The sequence below is a fragment of the Triturus cristatus genome, chromosome 4_2 (genome assembly GCF_964204655.1).
Source record: "Triturus cristatus chromosome 4_2, aTriCri1.1, whole genome shotgun sequence".
NCBI lineage: Eukaryota > Metazoa > Chordata > Amphibia > Caudata > Salamandridae > Triturus > Triturus cristatus.
This window is the reverse complement of record NC_140586.1, coordinates 779,087,181-779,100,343: the sequence shown is the minus strand read 5'-3', so window position 1 is coordinate 779,100,343 and position 13,163 is coordinate 779,087,181. Positions and strand designations below refer to the sequence as shown.

Genomic DNA, 13,163 nt, shown 5'->3' with positions numbered 1-13,163 from the left:
AAATAAGCATCCTGCAAGTCCAACGCTACCATTCAGTCTCCAGGGTCTAGGGCAGCCAGAACCTGAGCTAAGGTGAGCATCTTGAACCTCTCCTTCCGGAGGAAGGCGTTGACGCTCCTGAGGTCCAAGATAGGGCATAGGCCCCCTGTGCCCTTCTTGGGAACGAGAAAGTAGTGGGAATAACAACCACAACCTACTTCTGGACCAGGAACGCGCTCGATGGCCCCCTTGGCCAAGAGGGCCGTAACTTCCTCCTGTAGAAGATTCAAGTGATCCCTAGACATGCGGTGGTACTTCGGTGGCATGGCTGGAGGGGTCGCCTCGAAGGGGAGGGAGTAGCCCCTTCAGACGATTTGCAGCACCCACCTGTCCGATGTGTTGGAACGCCAGTGGAGCAGGTGATGGCGAACTCTGCCTCCCACAGGTGTGGAATGGGCCTGAAAGCACGGACTAGGAGGGCTTTGAGGCGGATGCTGCTGGGGTAGATGTGGACGGACCGGCACGTTGTTCCCCTGTACCGCCTTGGCGGAATCCACGTCCGCGACAGCGTGGAGGTTGGTTCTACGGCCTGTGGCTAGGCAGACGTGAGGGGGCGCCTCTTCCTTGGCCACGAAAGGGGCGAAAAGCGGAAGGTTGTGGTCGCGGGACCGAGAGGCCCAAGAACTTGGCCGTAGCCCGGGAGTCCTTAAAGCGCTCCAGCGCACTATCCACTTTGTCGCCAAAAAGGCGACTGCCATCAAAGGGCATGTCCATGAGGGTGCTCTGGACAGCCCCAGAAAAACTCGTGGACCGCAGCCAGGCGTGGCGGCGAAGCGCCACTGTAGTCGACATGGCCCTACCCAGCGAGTCCGTAGTGTCCAATCCACATCGGATAGCGTGGCGTGCTGCATCCTGCCCCTCGGCGCGAGCCGTGTCCGGGCCTCCTCCGGACACTGGGGCAGCACGTCCTCCACCGCATCCCACAGGGAGTGGGAATAACGGTCCAAGAGACAAGCGGTGTTAATAGACCGCAGTCCCAAACTAAGGGAGGAGAACAGCTTCTTACCAAACTGTTATAGTCTCTTGGATTCCCGATCCGGCGGACCGGACGGGAAGGAGGTCTGGGAAGTAGAGGCCTGGATAACCAGGCTCTCGTGCGTGGGGTGCATGGACAGAAAACTGGGGTCGCCTGGTGCAGGGCGGTGGCGCCGGGCCATGTTCCGGTCCACACGAGGTACTGTGGAGGGCTTGGACCAAGTGCCCTAGTGCTTCGTTAAACTGCAGCAGAGGCTCCGAGGAGCTTGCTAACGGTTGGAGTATTTCAGTGAGGAGGTTAGTCCTCACGGCCACAGCAGCTAGCTCCAGCCCAAGGGCTTCGGTCGCCTTACGCAGCACCACAGAAAATGCAGCACCCTCCTCCGAAGCCACGGTCGGAGGAGAGATGAAGCCAGTGTCAGGGGAGGCGTCAAGACCACTGGCATCCCCCAGCTCGTCTGCCCAGTCCTGAGATAACCGGCCCTGCCGAGCCAGAGGGTCCTCAGACCCCTCCCAGTCGTAACCGTCATCCGATTCCTGGTAGACAGGTGGAATGATCGGAGCCGGGAGGAAGATGAAATTGCCACCCATCGGCGTCGGGTGCGGCGCCGGACGGCGCCGCTCCGACGCCGGGCCCGGACCGGATCTAAACTGGGGATCGACGTCGTCCGGGGACAGCGTCGGGGTGGCACCGGAGGAGTCAGCGCCAGCGGAGGGGTCGTGAGGTCGACCGGCGCCGACTGGGATCCAGGCCTGGACCCCCCGGGGACCTGCGATGTCGGGAACGGAGTCGGGGACGGCGCCGTGGCCGGAGCTGCCGGCTCGCTAGGCCTCCCAGTCGAGCCTGCAGGGACCCGAAGGCACGCCGGCAGGCGTCAACGGTGGAGCCAGGTTCCTCATGGCCATGAGGAATGCACTGATCTCCGCCGGAGTCGCGTTAGTCCCAGGGACCGGCGGGTATGGGGACGGATGGGACTCCTGCGGCTCCGACGGAGCCGCGTGGGTGGTACCACCTGAACCCTCAGCCGAGTCACGCGACCGGCGAGGGGAGCCCGAAGAGCGATGTCGCCTCTTGGACTTCTTACTATGCTTCGACTTACCCAAAGACGTGGAAACAGACGAGTGGTTGTGGCTGCGTCTCCGCGACCAGTCCCTCGACTGGGACCGTGAACGGCGCGGAGCCGACTGCCGAATCTCGAGTCGAGGCACAACTCGGCATCATGGTCGGCCCCAAGGCAGTAGAGGCACCGGCGGTGGTGGTCCGTGACCGACATAAGTCGATAACAGGAGTCACAGGGTTTAAAACCAGGCATCCTACCGGCACCAGAGTCGAGTCGTCGAGAATAGACTAAAAGAGTCAAAAAAGTTTAGTCAAAAAATTACTAAAAGGGTATGTTCTTCCCGGATCGGCGCTTACTGGCGCGGACAAAAGAAGAACTGATGTCAGCGCACTAAGTACTCCGACGACGTCATCCCGGCGCACGACGCCGCCGACGGATGCGGAGCCGCAGACGACGCCTAGCGACGCGCAAGGGTATTGCTGACGAAAATCTTTCCCGATCCAGCCTGACGCCTGGGGATATTCTAAGGTGAGGAATCTAACTAACTTGTTTCTTTCAGATAACAGTTTCATGCGACATTGAAGCTGCTGAGCAGGATGCTTGCTTCATGTTCAACAATAAAGAGCATGAGCAGCACACTCCAAAGGAGAACACAGAGCTCTGTAGAGGAGGGTAGGAGGAAGCCAAGCATGTTCTAATTACATGGCATGAGTGAGGGCACACCTAGGAAGCATATGAGATGTTTTCATGGTAAAAATAAGAAGCAAGAGTAGCCTGGAAGAAGGGTGGGAGTGTCGCATAAAGACAGAAATAGATTTAGAGGGGGATGAACAATAAGGAGTAACCAAAGTTGAAATATTTTTGAGAGGATAATGTAAAAATCTTCCCCAACACAGAGATTGAAGTTGGTAATCTTTATTTATAGTACACAGAACAGGTACCTCCAGCTTACTCTTCCAGCTTTACAATATCAACAACCCCACTTCAAAGATCAACATTCTATCCTAGCAACAAGCCTTACATTCTACTATTGGATAAACTCTACACATCTTCCCCCTTACATATACTACAAAAATAAAATAAATAAGAAAATAAACAATTTATGCATTAAGAAATGTAACCACATAAACACTCCTGGAATAAGATCAATCATGTACATTCCGATCAGGAGCACGACATTTGGAAACATTTCCTGTTCTCCAAGCGGAACCATCTGTCAGGATAAGAATGTTCTTTTTCACCACTTTAACCTGCATAGGCTGTGAAAACTTGCTCTCACCTTTGATGATAATTCCCCCTTGCTTAATAGCTACCCAATCTCCAACATTTATGTCATGATCTTTAACACCTTTTCTGGTATTATAATACCACGCCACAGTTTTCTGTTGTTCTACAACGTCATTCTTCACTGCATTACGATCAACCCATACACACTCCTTATTCTTAAGCCAACCTGGAATCTCTTTCATACCCGGTTCTCGCCCCTTAAGAGAGATAAAAGAAGAAACACCTGTCACTGAATGCGGTGTAACGCTATACGACCACACTAATTTTTTAAGTTCTTCTGACTACGACAAACCATTGGAAATAGAGAGTTGGATGTTCTGCATTATCAATCGATTAATCCTTTCTACTAAACCATTGGCCTGGGGTCTGAACAGTGCAACTTTCTCATGATTGATTCCCATTTTGAAGATAAACTCTTTCATCTTTTTGGAAACTAACTGAACTCCATTGTCTGATACAAGTGTTTTGGGTATACCTTCATTATGAATACCCTTTCCATGAATCCAATTACTTTCTCAGTTTCGATGCAGTCCGTACTCTCAACAACAAACCACTTAGACTGATAATCTACCAGAACCATTAAGAATTTGCTCCGAGAGCCAAGTTTGAAGATGGGACCCAAAAAAGCAATTGCCACTCTTTCCCATGGATGACTAGGACTTTCTGAACATGCAAGCGGTGGTTGCCTTACAACTTTTGTCTTGTCGCTTCTGGCGCATAACAATCCTTGACAAGCTCTTCAACCTCGTTATCCATACCCGGCCACCAAAATGACTGCCGGACACGCCTTTTGGTCATATTTCTACCTAAGTGCCCTTCGTGAGCTATGTTTACTATCTTGCGTCTGAGACTATCTGGCGGTACCAATTTATTTCTTCTCCACAACTTCCCCTCACTTACACTCAATTCTGTCCCAACATTCCAATAACTTCTGAAACGAATGTCTTGACTATGACTGTCCTTCCATCCTGCCGACACGCATACCATTACTTCTTGTCATACCTTATCATTTAACATTGCAGTCTCCCATTGTTCTTTATCAAATGCTTGCTCTTCATTGCACTTAATCACATCTACCCCATCATCCAAATCTCGTTCAATGGCATTCACTGGCATCCTAGATAGATAATCAGCCACAACATTTTTCAAACCTCTCATGTACTCCATTTCAAAATTATATTCAATCACTGATAGAATCCACATAGAAATTCTTGGAGTGACATTTCCTTCCAATCCCCTACCTCCCTTAAACAAATGCTGTAAGGGTTTGTGGTCGGCCCATCCTCGTCGCCAATGTAAAGATCTTCCCCAACACAGAGATTGAAGTTGGTAATCTTTATTTATAGTACACAGAACAGGTACCTCCAGCTTACTCTTCCAGCTTTACAATATCAACAACCCCACTTCAAAGATCAACATTCTATCCTAGCAACAAGCCTTACATTCTACTATTGAATAAACTCTACACATACATTTTATGCAGGTCCCCATATCTCCTCTTCTCTTTCAAAGTTGGCCTATGAAGTCATTACAGTTTGGCATTATAAAACATAGAACTGTAAAAAGTGATATCACTTGGAACCACTTAGTGGACAACAGAAGTTATGTATATACAAAATTGTTGTTATTGTTAATTGCCACTAAGTCAGTCCAATTTTCTACACGTTTGGTATGGCCTCTTGTTTCCCCAATGGTGGAAAATGTCCTTTGACTATTGTGTTTCTGGCTGAGATAATAGATATCCTTGAAAATACTGTAGTCACCAGTGAAGCTTACATTAGCTACATATCTGTTGCTTCTTCCGATAGAAGAACAGCATTTTGTCACATTGATACTGATGGTGTGAGGTGTGCATGATCTAGTGACCTGACACAAACATCTTGTTCCCATTCCACAGAGTCTTATGGATTCTCATTCATTCAATGCAATTCTGCTATTGTCAAATTTAGGGCAAATCACACGAGAACAAGTACAGGAAAATGCAGCCAAAAGTGCAACGAATCACTGGTAGAAATGCTATCTTTCCAGGCACAAACAGTTTCAACTGGACCAAGTTACAGAATAAGAGCCTGGTTTAGTCTGCAGATTATATACATAAAGTGGGAACGATACAAGAGTAACTGCTACCAATTAAATTAAAAAACAAGTGACAACAGTAATTCCCACTTCCTGTACGAAACTGGCATTCACTGGAAGAAATACCGGTACAGTTCAGCAGATGTTCAAATCCCAATGGGACACCAACTAGATCCATTAGAAACCATTTGTAACTGGAATTTGCATCAGGTAATATTATGGTAGGTCTCCTTAAGGAGCAATATTAGACTGTGGCTACTAATAAGGGTTATATATATATATATATATATATATATATATATATAAAGATTCTGGTCGCAAAAAGTGTTACAATTTACAATGTCTTTTTGTGACCAGTATCTAATTTTGCGAGATGGCATATGTACTAATAGCTTAGCTTGCAAAATTCCAATTCAGTGAGAATCACAGTATGAGATACCTATTATATTTTCATTAGGCAGATCACAGATTGAGACCTATTCTGATTGACCACAATTACATGGAAGATGGCCTGCAAGGGCCATCAGAACACCCTCCCGTGATTGCCTTTAAAAAAAGAAAAAGAAATGGGAAGCAGCTTCACTTCCCTAAAGGAAACGGAGTAATTTGATTCATAGTTTCAACCAATTCTGAGAAGATTTTTGTCTTAAAATGAATACGTCCAAGACCAAATACATGATTTATACCAAGAGAGGGAGAGCGAGAGAGGTCATCAAGGTGGGCTCTGAAACATTGGAAAGGGGCCGGCAGTTTGATTATCGGGGTATTAGGCTGGACAACATCAGTTCCTGGAACCCACAGATTGCCAAGAGCACCTTAATCATGAAACATCGGGCTGCAGTTGTACACAAATTTGCAAAAAGAGCAGCCTGGACCCCTGCCCATCCAGCAATATAAATTTACAAAGCACAAGGAAGGAGGGGTTGCGCTATACGGAGCGGAACGTTGGGGCCATTTCAACACAAGCGCCTTGAGCACAGCAGAAAACAACTTCCTTAGGTGCCTTCTGGACTTAGGAAAAGGCACACCATTGCTCCCCCTTCGCCTTGATTTGGGGATCAATGAGATTTCGGTGCAGATAGTATTGAGATCTTTCTTGTTTTGGCTTCATATTTGGAGGTCCTATGAATTGAGCCATCTTAGGGAGTGCCTGCAGGAAGTTATTGGGTCCAACGGGAGGGGGAAGATCAGATGGCTGTTGTTGATTAAAAGTGCCTGCATCGAACTGTGGCTAGGGAAATTTTGGTGTGAACCCTATTCATCAAGGAGACTCTTACAGTTAAAAATCTGGCCCAGGGAAACGTTATTAGCAGATGGGACTGTTTATCCAGGCTAGGCCGCTTAACAAGTGCTTTCCTTCTCTACAAATCTGTAATTCACGCTGGGGAATTCCTGGATTTTCTCCACCCGGTGTGTGCTCGGTCCCTCTTTCTTCAATTTAGTTATGGGAACCGCCCAGTAGCTGATTTTACTGCAAACTGGGGGAAACAGAAACAGGGATATGACCGTTGCTTTTACTGTAAAACTGTCCAAGAAAGCAACAAGCACATGTTAATTTTCTGCCCACTCTATACCAAACCCATAAACAAATGGATTGTCCCTTTGTGTAGATCCCTTAGCTTGCAAATTCGAATTGAAGCTCTTGGAATATGAAAAAGCAATCCTACCTCGATTGTGGTTGTGGCTGTTTTGAAGTTTCTGTATACAGCCTGGGCAATCCGAACCAAAGCACTGGGGCTAGGGTAAGCAGTCACGCCCCTAATGATTTATGCATGTTTTTATAACTTACGATGCCTTTAACTTTGTGACTATGTACTTTGTGCTATTAAAATTATTTATTGGTGCTTATCTGTTTGTAACGTTTTTATAGTGTTGTAATAATTTTGCCAATGTATCTTAGATGATGAGACTATTGTCTCAAACTATCAATAAAATGGAGTAGCTTTTAATAGCAAAATCTTTTTTCATTTTGCAAAGGTTTCAGTGAGAGTTGCCTGTGGTCCTCTGGACTACTGCATATTCCCTCTGAAATTTGCACCCCATGTCACAAATAGGTTCAAAGGGGACACCTTTCTTTTTGCGACCGCCAGTTAGGAAATGGTAACTTTTCAATGGCTGCATACAACTGGTATTCAATCGCAATATAGACAACATCCCCTTTCCAAGATGTCATTCGGTATCTGGTCGCAATCCCATTTTAGGAGTCGATAAAACTTTATCATCTCCTAAAATGAGTTCTCTATATGGAAAATATTTTTTTGCACTTGAAAACTCTGAATCGGAGTGTTTGCATCTGGTCCTAACGCAATCGAAGTAAAGTCGTAAGGTGGGTAGTGACCTGGACATTTTTTCTCAAACACAGCATACAGTACAGCTTACACTAATTATCAGCAGTCTCAGCAGCACTTCCCTTTACAGACTTTTAGATTTATGTTTTTATCAAGCTTCTGATATTTAAAGAAGTAACAGCAGAACATCACTTAAATAATAACTCCTATGATGCCCATTACAAGTCAAGCCACATGAATACAACATTAGATCTTCCGTAGAGTTGTGTTAATCATATCATAGGAGAAACAAGTAATAGTTTAATAGAACAACATTCTTAAAAATTAGCATTTCTCTAAAAATCACAAATTGGCAAAAAAGCACACAGTTATTTAGTTTGAATTACCCCAACTATTTGGAGGCATGCATCCTTGTAGCTATGTACAATGCACCAATACAAAATGTCCTTTCTATTGTCATTTCCTGCCACAATATTTCAGAAAGGAGTTTAGAATCGTTTCCATACGTACCAATCCAGGGTACTACGAAATTGTACACCATTGCACCCTTGGGATCTAGGGAAAAGAATATAAAATAGCGAGGAGAGTAAGAAATGGATTTCGGGTACACACTTTTGCTAAATAGAATATATGATGAACAAATAGGTGTATATTATTCAAATAGTTTTATTTTTAAAGAACAAACGTAAAAACAATTTGTAATTGTGTAATCTGTTGCCAGTGACTACTTACTTGAGGTAATGTAATGGCTCCATATTTTACTGTCATGTTAAAGCCCCAATAAATTGTCATTTATGTCCACATTTATCAAATTTGGTAAACTACTCACATTCAGATCTGCATGCAACAAGTTCTGGGGTCCAAAAGAGGGAATACTATGACAACTATTTTTGCGTTTTTGCAGTTATGGTTAAATGTGGCAAAACTGGACCGTGCATTTTAGAAATAACAATGTCAGTGTGGCAGGATAGCTGAATGAATGCTTTGCGCTTTTGTTTTAGTGCGCGGTTGGCAGTCACAACAGGGAAGAGTCGAATTTCATATCACTTCTATGGGATACGGATTATCCGAGACGTGCAAACCTGACATTTTCTTGGGCTGGGTGAAATCGAATTGCAGTCACAATTGGCCCGGGGGAACGCATTTATTGGCCTGCCAAGAGGAAAAAAATACCTAAAACTCAGATTCGTGATAAAGAAGGGCCTGTCTTGTGCATTAAGTAGCAATTCTGAATCAATTCTGTTACTTAGAAACCTTCTAATTACATACTGACATGCTTCATGTCCACATCTCGCCTGGGACATGTGGGCTCCAAAGCACCTTCTACAGGTGACTCATTCAATGTTAGAGGTAGGCATTTGAACATATCACAAGAGTTTATTCTAATATGTGCATGCAGCAGCTTGGCTTAGGGCAGTTCCAGGTTTTTAAAATCTCTCAAATCGTGATGAAAACATGCACTGCAATGCACATGCGGCAATCAATTTAACGCCACCTGCACAGTCTATGTAGTTTTACAGTTGCCTTACCTAAAAATCAATTTCTGGCCATGCATTAGGAACCAGAGGATATGCACTGAAAGGTGTTTAGCTGATTACCAATGCCTAAAGGCCCTAACATGCCAGCATTCTAAGTCCAGAAATGCAACAATCTGGTATTTAGCTGATGAAAGGTGATTTTTCAGATAGTCTGTGGCAGTGATACTGGCTAGTGCAGTACTTTGAGTAGGTAATCTCGCTCTGTGTCTGTAGGACCCCCTAGTAATAGTCTGCTAATGTCCCTCAGAGGGCGTGCAGTGTGGTTGCAGAAGGATCTACTCTACACATGGGGTCACAGGAACTTGGCATGCAGTCTTGGTGGATTGAGAGTGATCAGAAGTGAGACGAGTGAGAGGGGTATTAGTAAATCTGGTGTGTGTGGGCAAGATCAGTGAGTGAGAGGAGAGTGATTTTAAGCCGTAGTGAGGGTGTAGCATGTCAATATATATGTGCGTAGGCACATATATGCACATATGAAAGAAGAGCTCCCTTAAAATGATTTTGAGTAAATCAAAAGAAAGAAATGAAAGTGAGAAGAAGAGAGCAGTGAATGAGTGTGGGAATGTGGTGTGAGTATGCAATTGACTGCCCAAGTTGCAGACACTAGTTCATCAGTGTGTGGTATCTCCCATTTGAGTTTGCTCTTCACTGAGGTAAAGACTGGACTTGAAGTTGGTTTGATGAATGAGGGTGCAGTACAAATCAGGGCTGAGATCTTGAGTCTGAGGGTGATGAATACATCCAGTCTGAGGGTGATGTAGAAATCAGTCTGGCGATGAAGGGAAATCAGGGCTGAGTGTGATTAACAAATCCAGACTGGCAATAGAAATCCAAGCAGCAGACGATAGAGAAATTTATTTCTGAAGAAGATAGAATAATAAGGACTGAAAATAAAGGAGAAAGCAGGACTGTCGAGAATGGATAAAACAAGACTGTGGAACGGTGGAGAACTCAACGGTGTGATTGACTTCTGGTTTAGCTCTGCAGTTGAGACTTGTAGGCCCATCTCTAAGTGTGCTACATCCCATGCGGTACAGTTCTGAATGGAGTTTAGAACCTCAGGCAAAAACATTGCTGAATGTTTATTAAATAATTCCTCTTGATTCCCCATGCTGTCATTAAACCTAGAAGAAGGCCTTGACTGAGGACCTCATAAGACAATTCATCCCTCCGTAATAATGGCTCTAAAGCATAAATGAGGCACAGTAATGAAAAACAAAAGGCAAGTCATTAAAGCCAGTACAATATTTGAACTAATGTGCAGAGTGAGCCAACAAGCCACCCAGTTCTATTTCTTGGTGCACTCCATTCATTGAGTGTCTCTACCCTGTTGCCCAAGACAACCACTTGTTCTGCAGAGATGCCTGTTACAGAAGGAGGCCTCTGTCTGCCCCCATATGTTTGCTGCATGCTCTTCTTTCTCTACTTTCCAGAGTGCCCCTGAATTGAGCTTCCACGTCTTGGATGATCGGGTGTTGAAGGCCATTTGCCAAGGGAGGCAGGGCATTGGACTCTCCTCTCCACTCCCCCCTTTAATTCTCCTAAGCTAGCTCAAGTGAGAAGCGATCAGAAGATGCATTCATCTGTGAGCATGCAGTTAAAGTTACTCGCAGTCAACCACATGTCACTGTCACTGTTCATGTGAGGATAGTGATTTTAATTGAGCGGCATCATGACTACATGACTATGTGGGAAATTCAGGACAAGTATTTTACCAACTAAAATTAGCAGCACTAGTTTAGAGAAATGGTATTTTGTGCACACCCCACCCAGTCCAGAGACTAATCACACATCCTCCCAATTGGTACACTAAAGACAGTCCTTACGATGTGCACCCAGAGCACTCCTAATATCTATAACAAAATGATGAGAGGCAATATAATCACAATCAGTAAAGAGTCTTGGTTTTCAACATATTTGGTTCATATTCCCCAGTTTGAACTAGATAATTCTTTATTCTTTTTCAAATTCAATATTTCCTTTTTCAGGCATACAGACGCAGCTAAAGCATTTCACCCATAAACAAGTGCTTTTTCAGGGCTGCAAATGCATATAAAAATACATTTATATACACAATAATTTCTACTCAATTACACTGAAATGATACAGCAATATACAAACAAACACTTAAATTTCAAATAAAAAAAACAACAAATACAACTTAAGAAACAGAAGTTAACAATAAATAACATACCCAACCGATATATAATACAGGTACCATGTGGATAGTTCCCTTAAAGGAAGTGATGCATCTCATTGTCCTCATTTAATCCCAGTTTTGCGGACCATAAATTGCAGATCCACCTCGCCTCTAACGGTCTTAAACATTGTTTCCTGTCCCCACCCCTTTTGTCAGGTTGTGCCACATCAACACCGTGAAACCTGAAGTAAGACCTATCAGATCCCCTTTTACAATCATGAGACACTAAGGCATATGTGGTGTCTCTGTTCAAACAAGCTCTTCGATGCTCTTGTATGCACATCTTTAATTGACGCGTTGTGATACCCACATAAACCTTACTGCATACACAAATCAGTACAGTGGAGTCGTGGCAGGAATTTGGCGTGTTCGATATTGATTGACTCTTACCCATTTGCTGTAGTGGTAAGTCAACTTGTATGATTTGTCACGTACGGTTTGTGTCACTATATGGTGTTGATGGGATTGATTACTTTTGCTTGCACTTGTTTTGACCCCTCTCTAGCATGTCATTATTTGACATAGTGGGAGTTAGGAATGTCTCTAGCTAACTTCTACTCTAGAATACTACTGTCTGTCGGTTTCTCTTTTCATTTATGGGTATTACACGTACACTAACTCTCCTCTTATTCGAAGCTTAAGTAACTAATAGTATAGGACCTTATGAGGTTATATTGTGAGATACTTTAAACTGGGTCATTGCACTTGAATGTATGTATGTATTCTTCTACTTGATTGGCATGTTACTATTTTCTTTCACTGTTGGGTATGTTATTTATTGTTGACTTCTGTTTCTTAAGTTGTCTTCGCGTTTTTTTAAATTTGAATTTAAGTGTTTGTTTGTATATTGTTGTATCATCTGCCTTCTTCAGATGCTTGCTGACACCTGAGTTACACCCAACCCTCCTTTGTAGATCCTACGACCCTCCCATTGGTGGGAGTTGAGCTGGCCCCTCCTTGTTGCTTTGAATCACAGCTGTAGTCTTGTGGCTTGGCCCGATCTCGAGGCCGTCCGAGGCAGTCCAATACCTAGGAGAGAAAAGCCACATGTGCCAGCAAGGCCCTGGACACTTGTAGGACGGGTCCTCTACCGCGCTCCTGGCAGGCGCGTAAAATATCAAACAAAGACCACTTCGTGCAAGTCATCGGAGGACACAGCGGGGAGCTTGCAGGAAATCCAATTTAATCACAGCATTAAGCATGATGCATTTCAGCATGGTATGCCTTCAGGTGCTTGCTGACACCTGGGTTACACCCAACCCTCCTTTGTAGATCCAACAACGGATCCAGGGGACTCCTGGCTGAACGGTCGACATTCAGACCCCAGCCTTCTCAGCTCTTGTAATCTGTGACCAACCTTTTTAAAGGCTTGTATTGTATTGTATGTTTTTAACCTGCTGCCCCACTCGCATATGATGCCTCACTTGCACTTTGCACCTAATCTGAATTAAATGCTGTAGATGTACCCTGCTAATAACTTACCTGATCTGAGCAGTGCCCGGTCCCTGGTCTGCCGCAGCTTGTGCCGATTGTGCGGAGAGACTCAGGATTTCATGTTCACACTTCGGGTCGGGTTTCGCGCTTTCCTTTCTGGTTTGGTTGGCGGTCTAGCGGTTCGCGTCCTCCTTCTGCCTATTTAAAGCAGGAAGGGGCGCGGATGCGCAGCGGACTCCCGGCTGAACGGTCGACATTCAGACCC

The 13,163-nt window shown here is 44.8% G+C and overlaps 1 protein-coding gene across 1 annotated transcript in view; it reads right to left on the bottom strand.

Annotated features, from left to right (window-relative positions):
- Positions 1-13,163, bottom strand: part of LOC146835029 (cytochrome P450 4B1-like) — a 204,537-nt gene that overhangs the window by 85,650 nt on the left and 105,724 nt on the right. Inside the window, exon 3 of the mRNA XM_085602690.1 lies at positions 8,237-8,281. Within this exon, the coding sequence (XP_085458816.1) occupies positions 8,237-8,281 (45 nt within the window). The remainder of the gene's footprint in view (positions 1-8,236; positions 8,282-13,163) is intronic.